At 42.1% G+C, this 26625-nt stretch overlaps 2 protein-coding genes across 10 annotated transcripts in view; one reads left to right on the top strand and one right to left on the bottom strand.

Moving 5' to 3' along the window:
- Nucleotides 1-2543: 2543 nt before the first annotated feature.
- LOC120019591 (rho-related GTP-binding protein RhoB) lies at nucleotides 2544-4189 on the bottom strand. The gene has a single exon (XM_038962912.1). The coding sequence runs from the start codon at nucleotides 3997-3999 to the stop codon at nucleotides 3409-3411; it is 591 nt and encodes a 196-aa protein (XP_038818840.1). The 5' UTR covers nucleotides 4000-4189; the 3' UTR covers nucleotides 2544-3408.
- A 1002-nt stretch (nucleotides 4190-5191) lies between these two features.
- LOC120019590 (pumilio homolog 2-like) overlaps nucleotides 5192-26625 on the top strand; it is a 62198-nt gene continuing 40764 nt past the window's right edge. For 4 of the 9 annotated variants that reach the window (XM_038962910.1, XM_038962906.1, XM_038962909.1 and 1 more), the window contains exons 1-16: nucleotides 5192-5333; nucleotides 7110-7476; nucleotides 17662-17730; nucleotides 17860-17965; nucleotides 19069-19256; nucleotides 19888-20051; nucleotides 20315-20624; nucleotides 20731-20824; nucleotides 21061-21168; nucleotides 21783-21925; nucleotides 22090-22207; nucleotides 23008-23151; nucleotides 23467-23748; nucleotides 23941-24165; nucleotides 25031-25298; nucleotides 25489-25618. In XM_038962910.1, coding sequence (XP_038818838.1) covers nucleotides 7123-7476; nucleotides 17662-17730; nucleotides 17860-17965; nucleotides 19069-19256; nucleotides 19888-20051; nucleotides 20315-20624; nucleotides 20731-20824; nucleotides 21061-21168; nucleotides 21783-21925; nucleotides 22090-22207; nucleotides 23008-23151; nucleotides 23467-23748; nucleotides 23941-24165; nucleotides 25031-25298; nucleotides 25489-25618 — 2703 coding nt within the window. In that variant the 5' untranslated portion in view covers nucleotides 5192-5333; nucleotides 7110-7122. The other 5 variants (XM_038962908.1, XM_038962907.1, XM_038962903.1 and 2 more) reach the window with 5 other exon arrangements.

The following is a 26625-nucleotide window of genomic DNA, read 5'->3' as shown; positions in this document are numbered from 1 at the left end:
GGCGAGTAGTATTGACAGTAACGGCAGCTTTCCCAGTCGCCTTCTCCGGGTCTTGACCAGGCCACCGGCTCTTTGTCCTCTGTACCTGCGTCGCTTCCTCTTGCAAATAACGGGGATGTCGGCCCTGTGGGGTGTTTGGAGAATGTCTTGTGCGTCGTACTTGTTGTAGAAGAAATCTTTGTCAAATCCGAGGTGAGTGATTGCTGTCCTGATATCCAGAAGCTCTTTTTTGCTGTAAGCTACGATTGCAGAAACATGATGTACAAAATAAGTTACAAATAACGTGAAAACCCCCCACATTTTAGCACAATTGGTTGGGCGCCCGTAATACTGCTGCCATTTCTTCCGGCGCCATTTTTAGGTTTGTAGGCCTCCTTGCTCGCACATGCTTTTTCAGTTCTACCCACACATTTTCTATAGGATTGAGGTCAGGGCTTTGTGATGGCCACTCCAATACCTTGACTTTGTTGTCCTTAAGCCATTTTGCCACAACTTTGGAAGTATGCTTGGGGTCATTGTCCATTTGGAAGACCCATTTGCGACGAAGCTTTAACTTCCTGACTGATGTCTTGAGATGTTGCTTCAATATATCCACATAATTTTCCTGCCTCATGATGCCATCTATTTTGTGAAGTGCACCAGTCCCTCCTTCAGCAAAGCACCCCCACAACATGATGATGCCACCCCGTGCTTCACGGTTGGGAGGGTGTTCTTCGGCCTCCAAGCCTCCCCCTTTTTCCTCCAAACATAACGATGGTTATTATGGCCAAACAGTTCTATTTTTGTTTCATCAGACCAGAGGACATTTCTCCAAAAAGTATAATATTTGTCCCCATGTGCAGTTGCAAACCACAGTCTGGCTTTTTTATGGCGGTTTTGGAGCAGTGGTTTCTTCCTTGCTGAGCAGCCTTTCAGGTTATGTCGATATAGGACTTGTTTTACTGTGGATATGGATACTTTTGTACCTGTTTCCTCCAGCATCTTCACAAGGTCCTTTGCTGTTGTTCTGGGATTGATTTGCACTTTTCGCACCAAAGTACATTCATCTATTGGAGACAGAACGCGTCTCCTTCCTGAGCGGTATGACGGTGCGTGGTCCCATGGTATTTATACTTGCGTACTATTGTTTGTACAGATGAACGTGGTATCTTCAGGCGTTTGTAAACTGCTCCCAAGGATGAACCAGACTTGTTGAGGTCTATAATTTGTTTTCTGAGGTCTTGGCTGATTTCTTATGATTTTCCAATGATGTCAAGCAAAGAGGCACTGAGTTCGAAGGGAGGCCTTGAAATACATCCACAGGTACACCTCCAATTGACTAAAATGATGTCAATTAGCCTATCAGAAGCTTCTAAAGCCATGACATCATTTTCTGGAATTTTCCAAGCTGTTTAAAGGCACAGTCAACTTAGTGTATGTAAACTTCTGGAACACTGGAATTGTGATAAAGTGAATTATAAGTGAAATAATCTGTCTGTAAACAATTGTTGGAAAAATGACATGTGTCATGTAAAAAATAGATGTCCTAACCGACTTGCCAAAACTATAGTTTTTTAACATGAAATTTGTGGAGTGGTTGAAAAATGATTTTTAATGACTCCAACCTAAGTGTATGTAAACTTCCAACTTCAACTGTATATAACCTGACTGGGCATCCAAGAACTTCTGTGTCCTACAAAAAAAGTCCCCCCTCTATGTTGTTCCTGCATCATGTTTTTCATGTCTCTTTCTCCACTGCACCTGTTTCTAGACAATGTATTGTTGTTTTACAATTATTGTGTAATATCCTGACAGTTCTCTTGATAGAACCATCCCCATTTTAGAAACAAAAACTGTCTATCTTATCTCCCCAGCTTAAGCCAATAACGTACACAATACAGTAGAAGGGGAAAGAATTGTGTCATTGTTGTCTTAAACCACTAAGCTGACCACTGCAGACCACCTTCACATTTAGTAGGCCTACCAGTGCTTCCAGTCGTTTCTATGTAGTTGGGGTGTAATGGAAAGCAGTCTCCATAGTCATCCTGTTTGCCCTGTCTTTATATGTGTTTTCTGTCCTTTGAGCTCATTTCCTCTTTTTGTGCTGTCATACTATTTCCAGTGTTGTTTTTTTCTGTTTTATTTCTCCTCTTGCTTTTGATAGCTTTCCACACCACCTAACCCCTTCCTGCATCAGGGGTAGTTGGTGGTGTCCTGAATTGTGTTGCCATTTATCCTAAACAAGGCTGGAGTGAAAACATGCATGATGTGGGTGAGCTGCTGCTAGCAGTAAGCTATAGTTGCATTACATAAGTGGATTGCTTTGTGACCCTGAGGAACAGGAGACACATATGTCAGGGTTGAAATATATATATATTTGTATCTCTATATTGCTGGTGATGTTAAATTCCTGACTTTGGAGTTAATTCTTGCTATGATGATCCACTATGAAACTGTCCCTATCCATTATACACAAAAGTAAAATAATGAGGTTTTACCCATGTGCATTTACAGTTTACATCCCCAGCAGAGGCCAAACAAATGGAATTCAACTGGCAGTAGGCTATACATTATGATCATATCTTTATTTAAAAACAATAGAAATAACAGTGACACAAACTTGAAGACATAAAAACATATTGCACTTGTGGGGTCTTTTTGAAACTCCATATACAATATGCGAAATAATTGCATTCATTCTTTACATAGTGCTGCAGACCCTGCCATCTTAATGCAATGTCAACAATTTACACACAGTCCTTTTGATCAGTATGAGAGCAGCTTGGCCCCAAAAAAATGTAGTCTAAGGCTTACACTTCAAAACAGTCATGTAGGCTCCAACACTTTGAGCAAGTAGAATCTTGGCTTGAAAGCTGGGCAATAACCTCTTTCACATTAATAATGCAATGTGACCATATAAGGGGATAAAGCGTTCACTAAAACTCGAGGTTGTGCGTTGCTTTTCCCTTTTGAGCACTGCTTTCAGCTATAGGCCTATATTTCCCTCCACAGATTCCATAAATTGCCAAACACACTGGTTGCATATCAACAAGCCTTGGCCCCCGACACTCAAGTAGGCTACTTGGAACAAGATCCTCAAAGACTACAGCATCATTTCAGGCATCTTGAATATTTGACAAACGTATTTTTTCAGTAAATTATAAATCACAGGGAGTGTCCGTTGTACTTGTATTTGATTATATATTCGAGTCAAATAAAGTAAATTGGTCAGAATAGATCCAGATGATAATCCATAATCGGATTATCATTTATTTTGAACATTATGCTACTGGCTCGCAAGAAAGTCTTTAATGGGAGACACGCACGGAGTTTTTATTTATTTTTACTTTTCAAGCACAAGGACAACAGGTCTTGATGGTGTTGGCAGCCGTGGGGCTATATTATCGCTTACGTCAGCCGTTCATTCAATCACAACAACAGACAGCAGTTTACACAACCGCTGGAGGGTTTTGATCTCTTCTGTAAAGCTGCACGTGTCGCAGTGTCGAACACCTCCCGAATACCATCCTTTGTTTTAGCAGAACACTCCAAATAGTCATATGCACTAATGCGCACGGCCATGGCGCGCCCGTCCTCTGTTTTCACGGGTTCCTGTTTCATTCTGGACAGCTCGGTCCTAACATTGTCGTCGTTGCGCAAGTCTCTCTTGTTGGCAACTAAAATAATTGGCACGTTGGGACAAAAGTGCTTAACCTCTGGCACCCATTTCTCGGGGATGTTTTCGAGGGAGTCCGGGCTGTCCACGGAAAAGCACATCAGGATGACATCGGTGTCCGGATAGGACAGCGGGCGAAGGCGGTCGTAGTCCTCCTGTCCAGCCGTGTCCCATAGTGCTAGTTGGACTTGCTTGGTGTCCACTTCAATGTCCGCCACATAGTTATCAAATACAGTTGGCACATAGACCTCAGGAAACTCGTCTTTGCTGAATACAATCAGCAAGCAGGTTTTCCCACACGCGCCGTCACCGACGACGACCAGCTTTTTTCGTATCTCTGCCATTTGTTGCTTTTGACACAGATAGACCACTTTCCCTTGATTCTAGCTTTTAAACAAATATGACATTCGAAAATAATTATGTATCAGCTGTCTTTGTGTTAGCTAGCTACGGATTCTGGCTATGAGTCTTGTTAAACTTCCCTGAATGTATGCTAGTGCGTTTAGCCACTCGATTCGATCATTCCCAAATATTTATCCCTGTCCAACCACTGAAGCGCTTGCTTTATAAAGAGCACGGCGCTTTCCTAATATAGCAATCCAATCGTAACTACCGAGGTGATATCGTCATTTTGAAAAAAGGAGGTGATTGGATCCCAGTCCTGCTTTGTCGGTAGGGGAGGGTAGTGTACCACGAGGATCATGTCTCGCCCAGATACCGACCTGGGATCAACTAATTTGGCAATGTCTTTGGAATATTTCCTACATTTTTTTCAATAAATGTTTCCTAATTCGCAATCACATAACTTCATGTATGATTAGTCATTTGACATAGGCCTATATGCCACTAACCATCTGAGAAACACATAAGGCCTATACTAAAGTAGAGCCAGCTCTAGGCCTACAAAAAAAATATGTTTATATTTCAATAAATTGTGTGTCGCAGCTGGCCATCAAATAACAAGATAACAATTCCCAATGCGACATTTTTTTCCAGGGCCTACGCACGGGCAGGCCTATGTCCCCCATGAAACAACTTGCTTTCTCTCCCCATGAAACAAAGATGATAAAATATTGCAAAATTGCTCAAACCAATAGGACTATTTGAAATTAGCTCATGTAGTGTATGTTTCCCCTACTGCGCGTGCCATGATGTGTTCCCATTCACAATAATCATGTTGGCGTTCCAAAATGCCTAGCATATACATCATATTGTTGCGATTTAAGTACAATTGATTGAGATAGGAGCATATGAAGTTGAGTCTTAATTGGTTTTTGTTACACCTATGGAATTAGTCATATTGATTAAACATCATGAAAAATATTGATCAGCATTACTGAAATTTTACACTGGACTGACTCCCTAGTAGACTTTCATTGATACAGAGAAATCATGCATACTACATGTAAATAATTGAGAAACTATGAGTGGGTCATTTTTCATAGTCTATTTTATTATAATCGCAAATATTGGCTTGTTTGACATGTTAGTGCGCAGGTCTAACGTACAACATGCATATAGACTGCAGGGAGGGCACTAGCGTGGTAGTCAAACTCCTTCATTGCACGTTCAATCGTAGCTAATCATTAAAACACCGATCTCCACGGAAACAAAACAATATACATTTCAATCACTGACATTTTGTACAAACATCGCTCTTCACTCTAAAAGACAGCGCGTGAGTATCTAAGTTTATATAATGCGATGTATTACGCATTCTCACTATTTTAAGTGTGGATTATTGTCTTGGTCGTTGAGTATTTCCCCTTTTGTTTAGCGGGTAAGGCCCCTCTGGAACTTGGAGGGGGGCCATGTTGTTAGTGTAGCTAGTTACCCAGCAATGGTGTTTTGTTAATACAGCTCACCAGACGGCATTTGTATGTTTCACTCGGTTAACAAGGTTTGCTTACTGTTCAACGGAGTGTGCACAACGGAGAGTTATGCCTTCATTGTATGCAGTTACTAAAATACACTAGTAATTTTACAGCGCTGATTTTATCGAACTGAAAAGGTAAGGGGCCTCCCTTACTCTGCCTAGCTAGCTAGTAGCTAACAAACAAATTAAACGTTGACGCTAGATTTGCAAGTGAACTGGCAACGTTAGCTAGTTAATTTGGCTTCTGTCTACTGTTAGTTTAACGAACAAATGTGATAGCCAGGTAGCTAGGCATTATAGCTAATTAATATAGCTAATTATCTAGTTATCTAACTAGTTCACGAACGGTTGTTTTTCCAGTCTGAACCAATGACTGTGGTCTGAATTATGAAGCCAGTTGTCATGAACAGGGGAATCGTGGACGTAGCTAGCTACTGTAGTTAACTGTTTTTCTGACGTCAGTTTCATGCTAAACTAACCGAGTCTGCAAGCTATACAGTGGACGTCGTTTGTAGAGTTGGTTTTGCTAGCTAGTTAAAGTAGCCAGCTAGGTACCTAACTACTCGTGGTATTCAACATTTTCGTGAAAGCAATAACCAGACAACCAACATTAACGTCCGCTAACTAGTAATCTAGAGACTCTATGCGCCGAAATTGCCAGCTAACGTTAGCTAGCTAGCGAATGTTATCAATTTCGCGTAAAACGTGTTTGAATGACGTTACTACTAGCTAACGGTAGGTAGTTAAACTAACGTTAACGAACTATATACAATATGTGGCTAGCGTTAGCTAGCTACTAACTAGGTACACCGGCTTTATACACTACTACCGTGTGTAATATTTATTTAACTAGCAAAACACACACACCCGACAACGGCGACTTGAACACTCCAGCCAGACATTCATTGTTCGATTGGCTACGCTAACTAGTTAGCTAACAACGGTAGGCTAGCTAGCTATCCATCGATCTAACATTGTTTTGCTAGCTATATCCATAACGTTACATTGGTTTCTACTGTCTGTGATGTAGGTAGCGTATGTTCACGATTGATGTTAGTTCGTTAACTTTAGCTGTTTGGCTAAGAAGGCCAAAGCGCATATTACACGGACTTTCGGGACACTTCCGCAACGTAATGGAGTTAGCTAGCTAACTTTTCATAGCTAATTTAGCTTAAAATACGTTAATGTTAGCAATGTAATAAATAAGTTGTCTAGATAGCCAGGTAGCTAAGTCAAAGCAGGGGCATGTAACGTCCCCAGAGAAGATTATGTTGCTGTTGCTAGCTAGAGACGATGCTTATTTATGACGCTGACAGTGCTTCTGCTGCAGTTCTGCAGACATTTCAGCTAATTTATTAAACAAATAAAATAACGGAAACTGTCTTAACGTTAGGGACCAAAACAGTATATATATATCGATATTTATTTTACTAGCTACAGTTAATACACGTGTATGTTTGGTTGGTTCAATAAGCTTACATTCAATATCAGAAACCTCAGCCTAATGTTTGACTAGTGCTATCCATAACCAATGTAAAGCAACCCTCTGACATGTTCGATTATTTTCCCCTTCCATAGGCTTCCTCGTGGAATGAGCATTCCATGCAGCATCCTAGGTATGAATGACGTGGCCTGGCAGGAGACACGAGGTGGGATGCTGCACACAAACGGTGCCCCTGAAGTTGGGGTCGTCAGAGTTCATGGAGGGGGTTCCCTGGCAGCCATAGGGGGAGCAGGGCAGGGTCCCGGAGGTCCACACCCTCTGCAGGGCATGGATAGGGGCCCCAACCCCACCCCAGGCACCCCACAGCCTCCACTGAGTGGGCGCTCTCAGGACGATGCCACAGTTGGCTACTTCTTCCAGAGGCAACCTGGTGAGCAGTTGGGAGGTTGCACCCCTAGCAAGCACCGTTGGCCTACAGGAGATGGGAACCACATTGACCAGGTACGAGGATTTTGCCAGGGCCAAACTGCTTTCTGTTTGATGAAGGTACAATATTTGAATGAAGCAAACCTTAAACCTTTTAGAAACGACTTTACCACCGCAGAGACCTTATGCCGTTTCAGCCCCAAGCATGACAGAAATTTCACCGGTCATGCTTATGTCTACAGGTTAATTTGCATAATTGAGTGCAATTAAGTTGGCACGCGTGCATCTTCGTTACTTTATCCTGTGTCTTATTTATCACACATGCACAGCGTTTAGAGCCTAGTTTGAGCAGAATAATATCACCTGTCAGACAGCGAGAGCTGCTGCTTGAGTGGAACGTGCTCTTAGAAACCCAGTCATTGCGCTGCAAATTGTAAATGCAATCGTGTGTTAACACTTGATGGCCACGGCTAAAAAGAGGATCTCAGCTTTCTAATGCTACTATTTTTATTTCTCAACTCCTAATTGAAGCCCGTGCTCCATTCGAGTGCCTAGGCAATGAATACGGTAGGTAGGCTACCAGCGCGTCACCAACCACCTTGCAATTGGAGTATGCATTGTTTGAAACCTGGATGTTTTTTACTTCATATTATGAGGCATGTCTTACCTTGCTCCAAAGTAGATGAGCCAAAATCCCATGACAGAAACATGGAGTCAATTATTTTATAAAGACTTCCTCATTTGCCATTCAAACCAGCATTTATCTCCTGTTCTATTGGTTTTCATATCAACTTTCTTTTGTTGTCCAGAAGCCAAAGGCACAAATCTAGTTAATCTTTTTGTTGCATCTTTAGATTCCCCCATCTAATTTTAATCCCATATATGGAACTGTTTGCATCAGGTGCGCTATTTACAGTGTCTTCAAAGTTTTCACACCCTTGACTTTTTCCACATTTTGTTAAAGCCTGAATTTAAAATTGTTTCAATTGTCAAATTAGAAATGTGTATTTAGACCCCCCCCCCCCCCCCCCCCCCAAAATGAAAAGGTTAAATGTCTTGTCAATAAGTATTCAAACCTTTTGTTATGGCAAGCCTAAATAAGTTCTGGAGAGTAAATTTGCTTCACAAGTTGCATGGACTCAATCTGTGCAATAATGGTGTTTAACATTACTTTTTTTTAATGGCTACCTCATCTCTGTACCCCTCACATACAACAATCTGTAAGGTCCCTCAGTCGAGCAGTACAGTTCAAAAACAGATTCAACCACAAAGACCGGGGAGGTTTTCCAATGCCTTGCAAAGAATGGCATCTGTTGGTAGGTTGATAAACAAGCAGACTTTGAATATCCCTTTGAGCATGGTGAAGTTAATAATTACAACTTGGATGGTGTATCAATACACCTAGTCACTACAAAGATTCAGGCGTCCTACCTAACTCAGTTGCCGGAGAGGAAGGAAACCGCTCAGGGATTTCGCTATGAAGCCCATGGTGACTTTAAAACAGTATAATGGCTATGGTAGGAGAAAACAACTGAGGATGGGTCAACGACGTTGTAGTTACTCCACAATGCTAACCTAATTGACAGAGTGAAAAGAAGGAAGCCTGTCTAAAGTACAAATATTCCAAAAGATGCATCCTGTTTGCAACATGGCACTAAAGTAATAATTCTAAAAAAAAAAATGGCAAAGCAATTTACCTTTTGTCCTGAATACAAAGTGTTATTTTTGAGGCAAATCCAATACAACAGAGTATCACGCTCTACATTTCCAAGCATAGTGGTGGATGCATCATGTTATGGGTATGCTTGTAATCGTTAAGGACTGGAGAGTTTTTCAGGAACAAAAAACTGAATGGAGCTAAGCACAGGCAAACACCTGCTTAGGTCTGCTTTCTACCAGGCACACAAATTAATTCACCTTTCAGCGGAACAATAACCTTAAACACAAGGCCACATCTACACTGGAGTTGCTTACCAAGAAGAAAGGAAATGTTCCTGAGCGGCCTAGTTACAGTTTTGACTTAAGTCTGCTTGGAAATCTATGGAAAGACTTAAATGGTTGTCTAGCAATGATCAACAACTAATTTCACAGAGCTTGAAGAATTTTGAAAAGAATGTGCAAATATTGTACAATAAGATGTGCAAAGGATTTAGACTTACCCAGAAAGACTCACAGCTGTAATCACTGTCAAAGATGATTCTAACATACACTACAAGTGAAAAGTTTGGACACACCTACTCATTCAAGTTTTTTTTTTTTTTTTTTTTTTTACTATATTCTACATTGTCAAATAATAGTGACAACATCAATAACTATGAAATAACACATGGAATCATGCAGTAACCCAAAAAGTGTTAAACAAATCAAAATATATTTGAGATTCTTCAAAGTAGCCACCCTTTGCCTTGATGTTTCTTTGCACACTCTTGGCATTCTCTCAACCAGCTTCATGAGGTGGTCACCTGGAATCCAGAAGCAAAAGGCACAATTCTAGTTATTCTTTTTGTTACATCTTTAGATTCCCCCTCTAATTTTAATCTCACATATGGAATGCATTTCAATTAACATGTGCCTTGTTAGTTTGTGGAATTTCTATCCTCCTTAATGTGTTTGAACCAATCAGCTGTTGTGACAAGGTAGGGGTGGTATACAAAAGATAGCCCTATTTGGTAAAAGACCAAGACCATATTATGGCAACAACAGCTCAACTAAGCAAAGAGAAATGACAGGCCATTACTTTCAGACATGGTCAGTCAATCCGGAAAATTTCAAGAACTTTGAAAGTTTCTTCAAGTGCAGTCGCAAAAACCATCAAGCGCTATGATGACACTGGCTCTCATGAGGACCGTTACAGGAAAGGAAGACCCAGAGTTACCTCTGCTGCAGAGGATAAGTTCATTAGTTACCAGCCTCAGAAATTGCAGGCCAAATAAATGCTTCACAGAGTTCAAGTAACACACATCTCGACATCAACTGGTCAGAGAAGACTGCGTGAATCTGGCCTTCATGGTCAAATTGCTGCAAAGAAACCACTAAAGGACAATAATAAGAAACTTGCTTGGGCCAAAACTCAAGCAATGGACATTTAAACCGGTGGAAATCTGTCCTTGGGTTTGAGTCCAAATTTTTTCTTTTTGGTTCCAACCACCCTGTCTTTGATGCAGAGTAGGTGAACAGATGATCTCTGCATATGTGGTTCTCACTGTGAAGCATGGAGGAGGAGCTGTGGGGGTGCTTTGCTGGTGACACTGTATGTGATTTATTTAGAATTCAATGCACACTTAACCAGCATGGCTAACACAGCATTCTGCAGCGATACGCCATCCCACCTGGTTTACGCTTAGTAGGATTTTCATTTGTTTTTCAACAGAACAATGACCCAACACATCTCCAGGCTGTGTAAGGGCTATTTGACCAAGAAGGAGAGTAACAGAGTGCTGCATCATAATACCTGGCCTCCACAATCACCTGACTTTCACCCATTTTGAGATGGTTTTGGATGAGTTAGACCGCAGAGGGAAGGAAAAACAGCGAACAGGTGCTCAGCATATGTGGGAACTACTTCAAGACTGTTGGAAATGCATTCCAGGTGTAGCTGGTTGAGAATGTGTGTGCAATGCTGTCATCAAGGCAAAGGGTGTCTACTTTGAAGAATCTCAACTACAAAATATATTTTAATTTTAACACTGGGTTATTACATTATTCCATATGTTATTTCATACTGTTGATGTCTTCACTATAATACAATGTAGAAAATAGTAAAAATAAAGATACCGTTGAATGAGTAGGTGTCTGAACTTTTGACTGGTGCTGCTGTATATAAACTCAGGGGTGTGAATACTTATGTAAAGGAGATTTGTTTGTTTAATTTTCAGTACAGTTGCAAACATTTCTAAACAGGTTTTCACTTCGTTATTGTGTGTGTGTGTGTAGAGGGGAGATCGACTTGGATCATTTTTGAATTCGGTCTGTAGCACGTGGAATAAGTCAAGGGGTATGATTACCTTCTGAAGGCACTGTATAGAAAGGTATTTTCCTGCGAATTGCATTTTGGCAAATGTTTGAAATTATGTTTTTACATTTGCTGCTTCATTACTATAGTTGTAAATTCCATAATAAATCCTTTTGGCTGTGAGACGATTGGCTTGCCACTGCATGTTTCAATTAACCTCTGAAAATGTTAAATTCCTTGTATGTATGCATAGTGTTTTCAATTGGTCACATTATTTTACTATTTGCTAAAAAATTACCGGTTAACAAGTTTAGGTTAGTCGGCAGAAAAATGTACTGAAATTTGCATCCCTAGTTAAAATCTTTTTCAAAGTTGAGTGCAATTTTTTAAAAGTTTAGGTTCCATTCCCAGGAAACACCCAACTTGTAGATAACTGACTTGGGTTGTGTGTAAAGTTGGGGGGGGGTCTCAGTCAGTGATCTCTTGCACAAGGGTATAGGCTTGGCTTATATCTAACACGGAACCCAAACCGGCTGCACAAATTTATTTTGTCCCCCTACACCAAACGCGATCACGGCACGCAGGTTAAAATATCAAAACAAACTCTGAACCAATGACATTTAATTTGGGGACAGGTCGAAAAGCATTATTAAACATGTATGGCAATTTAGCTAGTTAGCTTGCACTTGCTAGCTAATTTGTCCTATTTAGCTAGCTTGCTGTTGCTAGCTAATTTGTCCTGGGTTTTAAACATTGAGTTATTTTACCTGAAATACACAAGGTCATCTACTCTAACAATTAATCCACACATAAAACGGCCAACCAAATTGTTTCTAGTCATCTCTCCTCCTTCCAGGCTTTCTCATCTTTGAACTTATATGGTGATTGGCATCTACACTTTCATAGTATTACCACGACAACCGGCAAAACAGTTCGTCTTTCAATAACCCACGTGGGTATAACCAATAAGGAGATGGCACGTGGGTACCTGCTTCTATAAACCAATGAGGAGATGGGAGAGGCAGGAATTGCAGAAATTGGAATGACTTCTATTTTAGCCCTTGGCAACGCAGACGCTCGTTGGCGCACGCGTAATAATTGAATAACATATTCCCAAATTTATTTTGGTTTAGTCAGGGTATAATGTCAATGACTTACAAAGGGGAAAATAACATCTATTGTGTTTAGGGATGTTAACCGCTTATCGGTCTATAGTTTAATTTGCACAATTTAGTGGAATTAATTTGCTTCGTGTGTTTTCGTTAGTCGTCATGCATCTTATTTATCACGCGCACAGTAAATAGAGCCTAGTTTGAGGGGAATGGCCTATCACTTGTGTTGACAGCACGAAAGCATCCTCAAAGTTGGTACTGAATTGAAATGTGCTTCTAAAAGCCCAGTCATTGCACAACAAATAACAAATCCCAATGGAATCGCAATATTTTTTTAAAGCTTATTTCTCAACTCGTAGTTAAAGCGTGTTTCCCATTCGCCATTTGAGTGCATAGGCTATAGCCTGCCTACCGCTGACTATCAGCACGTCACCCACCACTTTACAATGTGAGCTTGAGGCATTAGTCATTTGAAAACTGATTAAGAAAATAAAATCTTAAAAAAAAAAAAAATGGTTATTTACCTTCAGATAATGAGCCTTGCTTTGCTTCAAAGTAGCGTAGCCAAAATCCAACCATAACAATGTGAAGGAAATTCCATCTCGCTTTATTTGAAGGCTTTTTAAGAACTACAGATTCCTCACAAATCATTTATAACCGTATATTATGCTCTAAAGAGTAACAATGTGACATAACCAATTTATTTGTTCACATTTATACATTTTTTTATAGAGCATGAAGTATGGTTATTGATCTGACCTATTTATGCAGTGCTTTATCTCAAATATTTTTCATTGTGCTCCTTAACTTATTTGTGTGCGCAGAGCCCTGCTTGAATAATGCAACGCGGCATGTAGAAATGTTGCAAATGTTAATTACTGTTTGCAAAACTAGATTCTTTACAGGCTTGAACACTTTACAATGCAAGAAGATACCAGTAGCTTCCAGTTTTGTAGACTTACCTACCTTAGTAGGTTTCAGCTGAAGCCATCATCAATTCACTACCCTAGTACTTTGTTTGATAATATACATAATTCAAAATATAGTGATTTCAAAGCTGATTGTCATTGCAATTAACTTTAGTCATTCACTTTGTCTCCCTCAAGTCACTTCTCTCACTGTGAAGGACATCATTAGGTCTTAACGAGACAAACACTTTATTTTATTTTATTTTTTATAAAACATGTGGTTGCTTCATATGAAGAAATGTTGATCAGTACAATAAGTCCCATATGGAAGGGGAACATCTGTAGCCCCATGAAATCAGCCAAAACAAGCAAAATAACTTGATGCATGCACACTCGTATTGAATATGCATTCTACGGTATTGTGAATTGGCTAAGTTTCATCTTGATTTACCCAGTTTATCAATACAGATTAGCATTAAATATTAATCCCAGAAAATGTGATTAACTTAGAGCGTTGAGACAACCTCCATCTTGTTTCTGGGCTAAAAGTACATTTGGCCAAACCTGTGCTCACCAAGTTTTGTCTTCAAAGTCTTTTCCGTTTGAGAAAACGGCCATGTCATTTGCAATATACAGCCTTTTCCGGTACAGCAGAAACATTTCAAAATATAAAAATGTGTAATGCGGAAACTAAATGACCTAGACTTTATTTGATGATTTCCCAGAAGACTGGGCCCTGGGGGACAACCTGAGGCCGTCGGCCTATTTTAATAACACCCGCGGACGTCTAGTAAGGGACCGTACATTTGCAATATGGAGATCTTCAATCAATCATACGGGAAATGCCACTCGCGTCCCTTATGTAGGACACCATAACAAAATTGGAAGAAGGCAAATGGATGCAAACTCCTGTAGCACTTGCAAGGTTCCTATAAAATGTCGCACATTGACATTTTATTGGTGAACATAAGTCAACATTAAGAGTCTAAATAAATTAACCTGTTCATTGAAAAGTAATATAGAAATCACTTACCAGGGTTCTAGACAAACTTTTTCCACTGGTGCTACCAACTTTCAGTTGATGGCACCAGCACATGATTTGGTCGCACCAACAAGGACATGACCCGTGTCAGTTTTTTTTTACCAAAGTCAAATTGCTTGTATAAACAAAGCACATTAAAACCTCTTATGGCTAAGATCGATTTGACAACAGCCAGTGAAAGTGCAGGGCGTCAAATTCAAACAACAAATCTCATAATTAAAATGCCTCAAACATACAAGTATTTCACACCATTTTAAAGATAACCTTGTTGTTAATCCCACCACAGTGTCCGATTTTCAAAAGGCTTTACGACGAAAGCAAACCAAACGATTGTTAGGTCAGTACCTAGTCACAGAAAAACAGCAATTTTTCCAGCTTAAGAGAGGAGTCACAAAAAGCAGAAAGAGACAAAATTAATCACTAACCTTTGATCTTCATCAGATGACACTCATAGGACTTCATGTTACACAATACATCTATGTTTTGTTCAATAAAGTTCATATTTATATTCAAAGATCTGTTTACATTGGCGCGTTACGTTCAGTAATGTTTTGCTTCCAAAACATCCGGTGATTTTGCAGAGCCACATTTTACAGAAATAGTCATCATAAGCTTTAATATAAGATACAAGTGTTATGCACAGAATTAAAGATATACTTCAACCGCCATGTCAGATTTAAAAAAAACGCCATGTCAGATTTCAAAAAAACTTTACCGAAAAAGCAAACCATGCAATAATCTGAGTACATCGCTCAGACAACAAAACCATGTTGGAGTCAACAGAAGTCAGAAACAGCGTTATAAATATTCACTTACCTTTGATCTTCATCAGAATGCACTCCCAGGAATACCAGTTCCACAATAAATGCTTGATTTGTTCGATAAAGTACATTTATGTCCAAATACCTCCTTTTTGTTCGCGCATTTAGCCTAGTAATCCAAATTCATGAGGCGTGAGCAGACAAAGCCCAAAAGTTCCGTTACAGTCCGTAGAAATATGTCAAACGATGTATAGAATCAATCTTTAGGATGTTTTTTTTATCATAAATCTTCAATAATGTTTCAACCTGAGAATTCCTTTGTCTTCAGAAATACAATGGAACGCAAGCTAACTCTCACGTGAATGCGCCTGGTCAGCTCATGGCACTCTGCCTGACTCAGAGCCCTCATTCCCCCCTTCACAGTAGAAGCATCAAAAAAGGTTCTAAAGACTGTTGACATCTAGTGGAAGCCTTAGGAAGTGCAATATGACCAATATCCCACTGTATATTCGATAGGCGATGAGTTGAAAAACTACAAAACCTCAGATTTCCAACTTCCTGGTTGGATTTTTTTTCTCAGGTTTTTGCCTGCCATATGAGTTATGTTATACTCACAGACATCATTCAAACAGTTTTAGAAACTTCAGTGTTTTCTATCCAAATCTACTAATATCTTAGCTACTGGGACTGAGTAGAAGGTAGTTTACTCTGGGCACCTTATTCTTCCAAGCTACTCAATACTGCCCCCAGCCATAAGAAGTTAAAGCTAGAAATCGGTAATACAGCACTAATTTGACCGCTTCACGTCAAAGTACATAAACCTACGATGTAAGGAAAGATAAATGGCTGGTTCTCTTTATCGTAATTTACGCAAAATTGTTAAACAAGTGTTTTTTTGGGGGGTCCCCCCCCCCCCCCAAAAAAAGAGGTATAGATCCAGTTGTGGCGCGTTAAGGTGGGTTTCGTAGCTCAACGTGATTTTCTGTACACACACAATGTGGAGTGACACAGTGTGGGGCTTACAGACACAGAGCCTGCAATAGTTACCTGTGTTTGAACCATCAAAGAACCGTCCGACCTAGAGCTCTGAAACTTTATGAACCTGTTCTAGACCTTAAGTCGGTTGTGCACGGTGAGTTAAGTGGCTCTAGAAGGTTCTCAGACCGAGAAATAGCCTTGTCCATTTGCAATAACTTCAAATAATTTTTAATGACGCGAGAATGACATTTAGAAAAGTCCCAGAATCACAAGGCTAGGTGCATTGAAACCACCTCGGCCCATAATAGACGACCCTAAAGTTTCTGTCCGATAGCTCTTTCAGGGACCCCGAAGCAACGCCTGGGAAAAAGTGAATTTTCAGCACTAATTAAGGTCGCAGCTCGGGCTCCGAATGACCTATTGACCCGACACGCCGGATTCGGGGTCGACTCAGCTAGGCCTACACACAATGTCAGAACTGGACCCACAGCTCGAAAATAAATAACTTTGATTTTTTTTTAATGGTTTTAACAGAAGGTGCTATGAATTGTGGGCTGACTCTGAAATATGTGAGTTGGCTTCTAAAAGAGTTGGACAAAGTGAGTTTGGTGTCAGTATGTCTTATTGGCTGACTTGATGGCAGTATAATATGTATGTACATTTTTATAATCCAAATGGACAGTGTACAGTTCCAATGTATTTAATGAGTGATTTACCATCACTAAATGGACTGTCTTTAATCAACACCAACAAGCGATGGAGAGGAATCACTATCACTGCTAGGCCATCCCGAGTTCAACGTGCCAGTCAATTGGGCATTTCTGCAGTATATTAGAGCATGTCCAATTCGTGTAGGGAAATGCCCATTGTAAGACATTGCAAATGGACAGTTTACATTTGTCCATTTCCAATGTATTAATGAGGTATTTTCCATCACCAAATGGACAGGCTGAAATCAACACCAACGAGGGTTTGGACAGTGTCCATTACACACATGCTATGTTGTCAGTGTGAACATGCTCTTCTGGAAGTTGACTGTGTCCATTGCCAATATATATCCATAAGGAGTTCCCATTACGAAATGGACATGCTGAGTCAACAAGAAATTCTTACTTCCTATGATCAAACATGACAAGTAGACCTTCTAGGTTGATTTCAGGGATTAACGTATATGCCATTTGGACATGGTTCATTGACTTTTGGGTTCGGAAGCCGACTTCCTATGATCATATATGGCAAATGGACAAACTCAATAAAATAAGAGACATGTCCATACGATTACTACATATGTATAATTTTACGAAAAAATCGGTCCAAAAAGCAGTTTTTTTGAGGGTTTAAAATTGTGAAAAGAAATTGAGATTTTGAACATTTCACCCTTAGGACCTGGGTCTTACCAAAACTAGCCTATTACGAATAAGGATACCATATTCACCGGGTCGAAGTGTGGTGTGTGTGTGTGTGTGTGCTGTAACTGTCTAAAGGAAAATATTTTTCCCTATCTCAGGTTCGCACTGTGGATGAGATGAACTATGGTTTTCAAGCCCTTGCTTTGGAGTCCAGGGGCATGGGTGAGGTAGGTTGACATCTGCCACATTGCAAGTTTCTTCCCCCGTAAACTTAGGATAGGTTCTGTGCTACATCTTCCATTGAAGTCTTCCGGAATGTTGAATGTTCAAGTTGCCTTTTTGCCTTCTCTTTACAGATGCTGCCAGCAAAGAAACTGTGGGATTCGGATGAATTGGCCAAGGATGGAAGGAAAGGGATGCTCCTTGGAGAGGAGTGGAGGGTGAATGCCTGGGGATCTTCTCGTGAGTAGTTTTCTGTGCCTCTGCTGGTCTGTCTGTGTTTTACCCTCAGGTTTTTTGAGAACCGCAGTGACTGGAAGTCTGTTGATCTGCTAGCAAGTAATTGCACTAATGCTAACGCTAGTTAGCATTGGCTCGCAAAACTGCATAACTTTCTTCATACTGGACATAGAGACATAAACATGGTATCTATGAGTTCATCTGACTCGGAGGTAGTACCAAAATTGCCAATTCAACCCAAAATGTCCTATGCATAAATGAATAGGAGGCTTGGCCCGTATCCAGCTTGTCATACCTTCATTACCGACCTTGTGCCGTCCCGGGATATCCGGAAATACCGGCACTGAACACAAGTGCCACTGTTTACAATCCGCACTGTCTGTAGATTTTCAATACCTTGCTGGCTTGTGTGCTACGCCACTGCTTATTATAATATTATTTATTATTATTATGTGTAAAATCATATCCAGCTCATGGTTCCAGATATGCATTTGAAGGTCTCTATGGTGACCTTTTTTACAAGGAGCATGCGTGCGCCTAAGTAAATAAAATATTCCATACTTCTAACTAGATCACCTGGCGCATGCTGCACAATCATGAGTGACTCACAAGGCTCTGGTCTTGCATCGTTGTGCGCTTGTAAACAAAACGTGACTGGGGACCGCCGGTAAACTTCAGAATAAAAAATTGTGACCAGTGAAATGAACACGATCAGCTTTATCTCCTAATGTATTCCATGAGTTGACTGCAAGTATTTACTTAAAAAGTAGCAAAAAATATTCAAATGATTACAAAAAACTTAAATAGTTTCAACGGTATTGATGATATGGAAAAACCATCCCATGTCTATTCCCAAATACCCCGGTATACCCCGCCCAAGCCTAACAAATAGCCTTACAGTTTAGTGCGTGAAATTGAAGTACTGCATTTACTACTCAGTTCAACTGGTACCATCAAGACCATGCAGATAGCTTTTTCAAGAAACATGCTGAAACTCAATATCTCCTTTTGTTGAATGCTTGGTCAACGCTATCTTCCTATTATGATCATGTCTCAGTCCTTGATGTCTCTATTCTTTTCTCCACCCCCATTCCTCTGATGAGCAGATCACTCAGTGTCCCAGCCTATCATGGTGCAGCGGCGACCCGGACAGGGTTTCCATGGGAATGGAGATGCCAGCTCCGTGCTGTCCCCTCGCTCTGAGGGCGGAGGCCTGGGAGTGAGCATGGTGGAGTACGTCCTGAGCTCCTCCCCCGGTGACAAGATGGATGGCCGCTACAGGAACGGTGGCTATGTAAGTCTTTCTGCCAAGGTCTCTTTTGCTCTTTCCTTTTTGCCGATCCACACAGAACCAAGAGAATACCTACATCAGGCTCAATAGATGTGTTGGCTGACTGTCACAAATTATGTACTTGCTTCAATGGGGCAGAAGTCTGTGTGTTATGATTATGGATGACCACATGGCTAGCAACAAGGACAAGCTGCCATGTGGGAAATCGTAGGTGGCTTGTTTCTGCTCGTTTTTGATACCATCTTGTTCTTGATACCATGTCATGTTTTCAGGTGATTTGACTGTCACATCTATGCTAATATGGGCCAAAATTGGCACGCTAATGGTGTATTTGAGACAACGTGTGCATGTTTATTTATTTTCAATAAACATTGGAATCGAAATATAGTATAAATGTTGTCAACAATCTCTAAGCCAACCTCATCTGTGTTTCCCCCATAGTTGTGCACGTGTCGGTTTTGTGCCTAACCAGTCTATAGTGATACAAAAATTGTTTAGAGTTATTCCAGAAATGCAACTTCAAATGAAGCTTCAAATGTTCTTATTGCTTAGTGTTGGGCTCTACCCTCATGTTCTCCAATGGAGTATTGCGTCACTTTGGAGAAACAAGCCTCAATTTTGGGGGGTTTTGCAGGGCGGAGTGGACGTTGACACGGACAGGAGGGAGAAGGGCGACGCGCAAGACAAGACGTCTCCGTTCGAAGAGGACAAGAGCCCTGAAATGAAAGTGGGAGAGGAGAATGACGCCAATGGGAGAGGCCTGCTCAACGGCATGGACAGAGACTGCAAAGACTTCAAGTACAGTTCCCTGTTAATGGTTATTTGGGGGTGAATGGGGGAGGTCATGAAAGAATCATAAGATGTATTTACCAATCCTTCACTGCACTTGTAGTTTCCTCTGGAAAATGAAATCTATTTTAATTGAATTATGCAGATAAGACATTCAAGTCACTTCCAAGCTGTATTATTTTTGGTTCAGGCAGTCAATGTCATTGAGACTTTGCTTGGAGACAGTTGTGAACAAAGCCTCAAAGACCATATTGTCACATGTACTTCTCCAGCCCCACCCCAGGAAGTCGCCAGGCCTCCCCGATTGAGGCGGTGGAGAGGATGGGTCCCGGCCAGGCCGGGCTGGAGATGATGACTCAGCACCAACACCACGCACAGCACCATGCCATGCAGCCCCAGAATCCAGCCCAGAACAAGTCCCAGCAGCAGGAGGACTTCCAGAGCCAGGAGACTCAGAACATAGGCAGCATGGAGCAGCAGCAGGGCGTGGAGTCCCTCCAGTTCGACTATGCTGGCAACCAGATCCAGGTGGACTCCTCAGGCACCCCCGTCGGCCTGTTTGACTACAACTCCCAACAGCAGGTGGGTTGAGCTAGGGACCAGATTTTTATCAATGCCTAGATAAACCTGCTTGAGGAGTGGAAACTGCCGTAGAACAAGTACACACTTTTTAATGTCTGTTTTCCAGTTGTTCCAGCGGTCCAACCATCTGACTGTCCAGCAGCTCACTGCTGCCCAGCAGCAACAGTATGCCCTGGCTGCTGCCCAGCAACAACACCTTGGTAAGTTGTAGCTTTATTACTTTAGACAGTGTATGTACTGTGGATTTATTTATACTTCTACTTGGCTCCAAACGGTACACGTATGTACAAGGATTAGAGCATGTTTGTGCAAGATTTGGTAGTCATAGTTAGAATTTTTTGTAGGTGAAAAATTTACAGAATGCCATACTAGTTTGAGTTTGACGGCTGTTTGATGTGTTATTCAATATGCACGCATGGTTAACTGTTTTCTCCAGCCGGCCTTGCTCCCGCGTTCGTGCCTAACCCATACATCATCAACGCTGGACCCCCCGGAGCCGACCCCTACACCGCTGCAGGACTTGCCGCAGCAGCTACACTTGCCGGTTAGCAATCCACACACACATACAGTGGTGGGAAAAGTACTCACTTGTTATACCTGATTAAAAGTAAAGATACCTTCATACAAAATGACTCAAGTGAAAGTCACCCAGTAAAATCTTACTTGGGTAAAAGTATTTAGTTTTAAATATACTTAAGTATCAAAGTACAAGTATAAATCATTTCAAATTCCTTATATTAAGCAAAGCAGACTGCCACATTTTCTATTTTTATCTACAATAATTTTCCTGTCCTGCTAAGCATTCAAAATGTAATATACTTTTGGGTGTCAGGGAAAATGAATGGAGTAAAAAGTACATAATATTGTTTAGGAATGTGGTAAAGTAAAAGTTGTCAAAAATATAAGTACTCCCCCTCCCCTCCAAAAAATACTTAAGTATTTGAATATACTTAAATATTTGAAAGTACTTAAGTATTTTACATCACTGCACACATACACTGTACTCATACATGGCACCTTTTTCACTCAATGTGTACCGTTAATAGCTTCTTGATCCGCACTGACGTAACAATCTTCTACGTTAATGAATGCAACAATTTTATCAAATTGTTCATGCCACAGGTTTGATAGTAGTAACTGAGGACTCCCTTCCCTTAGGGCCTACAGTGGTTCCCCCCCAGTACTATGGTGTTCCTTGGGGCGTGTACCCTGCCAACCTCTTCCAGCAACAGGCGGCGGCTGCCAGTCACAATGCTAACCAGCAGGCATCCAATCAGGGACCAGGGCCGGGACAGCAACAAGTAAGTATTTCACCAACTTACTGGAGAATTAATTTAAGTATCAATGAGTTATGATGGAGAATTTAAAGGGATAATGATTGTATTTGGAGCATGTGACAAATAGTTTGATTTGATCTTGTCGTTGCAGTCATTTTTTAATGAGGTTGGGGTGCTCTTCTTTCCAGGTGATGCGTGCCGGGAACAACCAACGCCCCCTCACCCCTGGTCAGGGCCAGCAAAGCCAGCAGGACTCCCTGGCAGCAGCCGCCGCGAACCCGGCCCTCGCTTATGCTGGTATGCCAGGTCGGTGACACTATACACAGAGTAGCGTTAGTTTAGGAGCAGACATAAGGGCTTTTAACACTGCCAAACCAAGCTATGCTGAGCAGGCCTGGTTAAGCATCTACTTAGGCCGTGTCTAGACTTGACAGTTCATGCAGCTTTATTATTCTGATCATGAAATTCCCAACGTGTCATGCATCTACACCTACATTTTAAATGTGTTTACGGTGTGTCCGGATTCCCTTTCCCCACGCTATATTCAAATGCCCGTATGTATTCTACAAAAGGTGTAATAGGCTAAATATGATAATAACATAACTACTGATGGCAGTAGCGAACTACTGTAGCTTACTAGCCAGCCAACCTCTAAAGCTAGCCAGCAAGCAGCAATAAAAGGGATTGCAAAAGGGTTAGAATAACTAGCCCAAAACTTTTTATTCTCTAAATATTAGCTAACTGGCTCACATTTGAGGCCAGCAAACACATTCCTCACATGCTAGGAACGTATTTCCTTTGTTATAATGAAAGGTGCCTCTCGGTCCCAAAACAGATTTTCTGGAGACTTGTGGGATGAGTTCTGATGACGTCGCCCACTATTCGCTTTCGGTGGCCTGTTTGCTTCCAGACTGAGAATATTCGTTCATACTGTTGGAATACCTTTTGTGTGCATACTCCTTCAACCTGCCTTTCTCTTGCTTATGATTATGGTGCAATAAGATAGCTACTCTTCAGTGCCCTCACGCTCCCTCTCGTAGGTCACACACCTGGCTGGTTTTCATAAGTGCGTTTCCCCTCAGTGTGTCTGTCTCCTGCCCACCCAGGTTACCAGATGCTGGCCCCCGCCGCCTACTACGATCAGAATGGAACCCTGGTGATGGCCTCCGGAGCCCGTGGCGGTCTGGGAGGGCCTGTCCGCCTGGTCCAAACCCCGCTTCTCATCAACCCACAGGCCGCAGCGCAGGCTGGTGAGTACCAAGGGTTGTCTGGCCCCGTGCTTTCATAATGTTGCAGTGTGGGAAATGGTGCCTTTTTAAAGGAGGCTTAGCAGCCAGTGGAATGAGTGCCACATTTAGTGTGAACACACTGTGCTTGTGGAAATTTGTCAGGATTTTATAATCTCCGGACTCACACTTGCAATGACGTGAATTAATTGCTAATGCCAATGGTGCTGTCCCACAGTTTTATGGCACTAACCCACCTCCTGTCCTCTCCCAATGGGCACAACACTGAGCTGTGTTGACCTAGTTTTGATCTCTTTTCATCCCTCTCCCTCCATTTAGCCGCTGCGGCGTCAGCGTCCGGCTCGGGTAACAACATGTCGGGCCCTCAGCCCAACGGCCTGTACCGCTCCATGCCGCAACAGCAGCCCCCGCCCCAGAACCAGGGCCTGCCCTCCAGCTCCTTCTATGGCACTGCGTCGGTGCCGGCCAGCTCCCAGAGCAGCTCCCTGTTCTCCCACACATCCCAGGCCCCGCAGCCCACCTCCTCCCTGGGCTTTAGTGGCACTGGCGGCTCCCTGGGCGTGGGCCTGGGCTCGGCGCTCGGAGGCTTCGGATCCTCAGGTTAGTGGAGAAGGAACTTGCAGCTTCAGGTTAATCATTGTACATATGCAAAAAGCATGCATAAAATGTAATGCCATGCACCACAAAAAAAAGTATACTTTTCTCTTGGCAATTAACTGAGTTTTTCAAGATAATGCATTCGTCACAGTGAGAAATGTAATTTCAGTCTTCATCTGTCTCTCCCTCCCGTAGTGTCGAGCTCTGCCAGCAGCGTCTCTCGCCGGGACTCCCTGCTGGCAAGCTCTGACCTGTACAAGCGTGGCGGCAGCAGCCTCACCCCCATTGGCCAGCCCTTCTACAACAGCCTAGGCTATTCCTCCTCGCCCAGTCCCATTGGCCTAACTCCGGGCCACTCCCCCCTCACACCACCACCCTCTCTGCCATCTTCTCACGGCTCCTCCTCCAGCCTTCACCTGGGTAAGGCCGCAAGTTTAAAAATAAAAATCTATTTTTTATTCGCGCATATACAGTTGCGGCCAAATATATTGGCACCCTTGCACTTTCCTTAAATAATTCACTTCTCAAATAAGTTGAAATTGGAAGAAACTTTTGGTCTCACCTTATTGGATTTAATATTGCAGGAACATATTGTATTTGGGGGAACTTGGGTTAATTATTTTTTTATTTAGAAAATAAAGACCAATGGCATGGATAACATTATTGGCACCGCGGAAGTAGTGCACCCCAGAGGGGAGCAGCACAGCCTTGGACCAAAATAACTGCAAACAAGCACTACTTGTCGCTATCAATGACCTAGCTACACCTTTCTACTGGCAATTTGGTCTACTCTTCAACAGCAGCAAACTGTGCCCTTAACCAACTGCTGTTTTCAGATCTTGCCATAGGGCTTTGCTGGCCATTTCAGAACAGTCCATTTGTTTCTTTAACCATTCCTGGATGCTTTTGGATGTGTGTTTGGGATCCACAGAACATTTTCCCAGGATTTAAGCTTCAGGTGGGTTTTTGAGAAGTTCTTGTCTCCTTCAGCAGTGGGCTTTACCAAATGAAGCATTCAAAGAAAAGAACACCCACTGCTTTGATAACTTATTAGACACATATGGAATTATTTAAGAAAAGTGCAAGGGTACCGATATATTTTGCAGTAAACTATACATGAACTTCACTCAACCACTACTTTGCGTAACTGCTGCTGTACATGCAACATCTGTAGAAATAGGACTAGAGTCTGAATTCAAGTTAACGTAGTGAGGGTGGAAAAATTATATTTCTATGGCAACACCCATTCATCGTTTTGTTCCTCCCTGGCATCCCCAACCCCCAGGCGGCCTGACGAACGGCAGTGGGCGCTACATCTCGGCAGCGCCGGGTGCGGAGGCAAAGTATCGCAGCGCAGGAGCCACCTCCAGCCTGTTCAGCTCCAGCAGCCAGCTGTTCCCGCCGTCGCGGCCCCGCTACAGCCGATCGGACGTCATGCCCAGCGGGCGAAGCCGCCTGCTGGAGGACTTCCGCAACAACCGCTTCCCCAACCTGCAGCTGCGTGACTTGCCCGGCCACATGGTGGAGTTCTCCCAGGACCAGCACGGCTCCAGGTGGGTGATAGACGTACGGATCAACGGGGGGACACACACACACACACAGTGATACACAAACACATCCATTGCTGCATATTACACCCTCCTATCATGCGCTTGAGACACTTCCTTATCACTATATGATGTTTGTGTTACCACTAAAATTCCCTTCCCATGCCCCTCCTTCCTCTTCCCCGTCTGTCTCCAGGTTCATCCAGCAGAAGCTGGAGAGGGCCACCCCCGCCGAGAGGCAGATGGTGTTTGGGGAGATCCTGCAGGCGGCCTATCAGCTGATGACCGACGTGTTTGGCAACTACGTCATCCAGAAGTTCTTTGAGGTGGGGACTGTTGTCACAGTTGTAGGGTTACATTTGATGGTACTTGGGATACTTGTGTCATCATTGAATCATAACCATACCAACTTTTAATGTGCCTTCCACCAGTATTTGTCTGATTTTGCTAACACCGATCTTTTTAATATATATATATATATTTAAAAAATAAGGTTAATCATGACGTGGTTGTCTGAATGACTTGGGATGCACCTATTGTAAGTTAATGTGGATGAGAGCATTGCTTTAAAATGCATGCAGTACCAGTCAAAAGTTTGGACACCTACTCATTCAAGGGGCTTTATTTTTACTATTTTTAATAGTGCCGACATCAAAACTTTTAAATAACACATGGAATCATGTAGTAACCAAAAAAGTGTTTAACAAATCAAAATATATTTGATTTACTTTAAAGTAGCTACCCTTTGCCATGATGAAAGCTTTGCACACTCTTGGCATTCTCTCAACCAGTTTCACCTGGAATGCTTTTCCAACAGTCTTGAAGGAGTTCCCACATGTTTAGCTCTTGTTCGCTGCTTTCCCTTCACTCTGCTGTTCAACTCATCCCAAACCATCTCAATTGAGTTGTGGTCGGGTGATTGTGGAGGCCAGGTCATCTGATGCAGCACTCATCACTCTCCTTCTTGGTCAGATAGCACTTACACAGCCTGGAGGTGGGTTTTGGGTCATTGTCCTGTTGAAAAATAAATGATAGCCCCACTAAGCGTAAACCAGGTGGGATGGCGTATCGCTGCAGAATGCTGTGGTAGCCATGCTGGTTAAGTGTGTTTTAAATTATAAATAAATCACTGACGGTGTCACCAGCAAAGCACCCCCACATAGCACACCTCCTCCGAACCACACATGCTGAGATCATCCGTTCACCTACTCCGCGTCTCACAAAGACACGGCGGTTGGAACTGGTCTAATGTCCATTGCTCGTGTTTCTTGGCCCAAGTATGTCTCTCCTTATTGGTGTCCTTTAGTAGTGGTTTCATTTCTGAGGCTTTCTG

Source organism: Salvelinus namaycush, chromosome 24, assembly GCF_016432855.1.
Source record: "Salvelinus namaycush isolate Seneca chromosome 24, SaNama_1.0, whole genome shotgun sequence".
Classification (NCBI taxonomy): domain Eukaryota; kingdom Metazoa; phylum Chordata; class Actinopteri; order Salmoniformes; family Salmonidae; genus Salvelinus; species Salvelinus namaycush.
The sequence above is the reverse complement of the archived record's forward strand: the minus strand, read 5'-3'. Positions and strand labels throughout refer to the sequence as shown.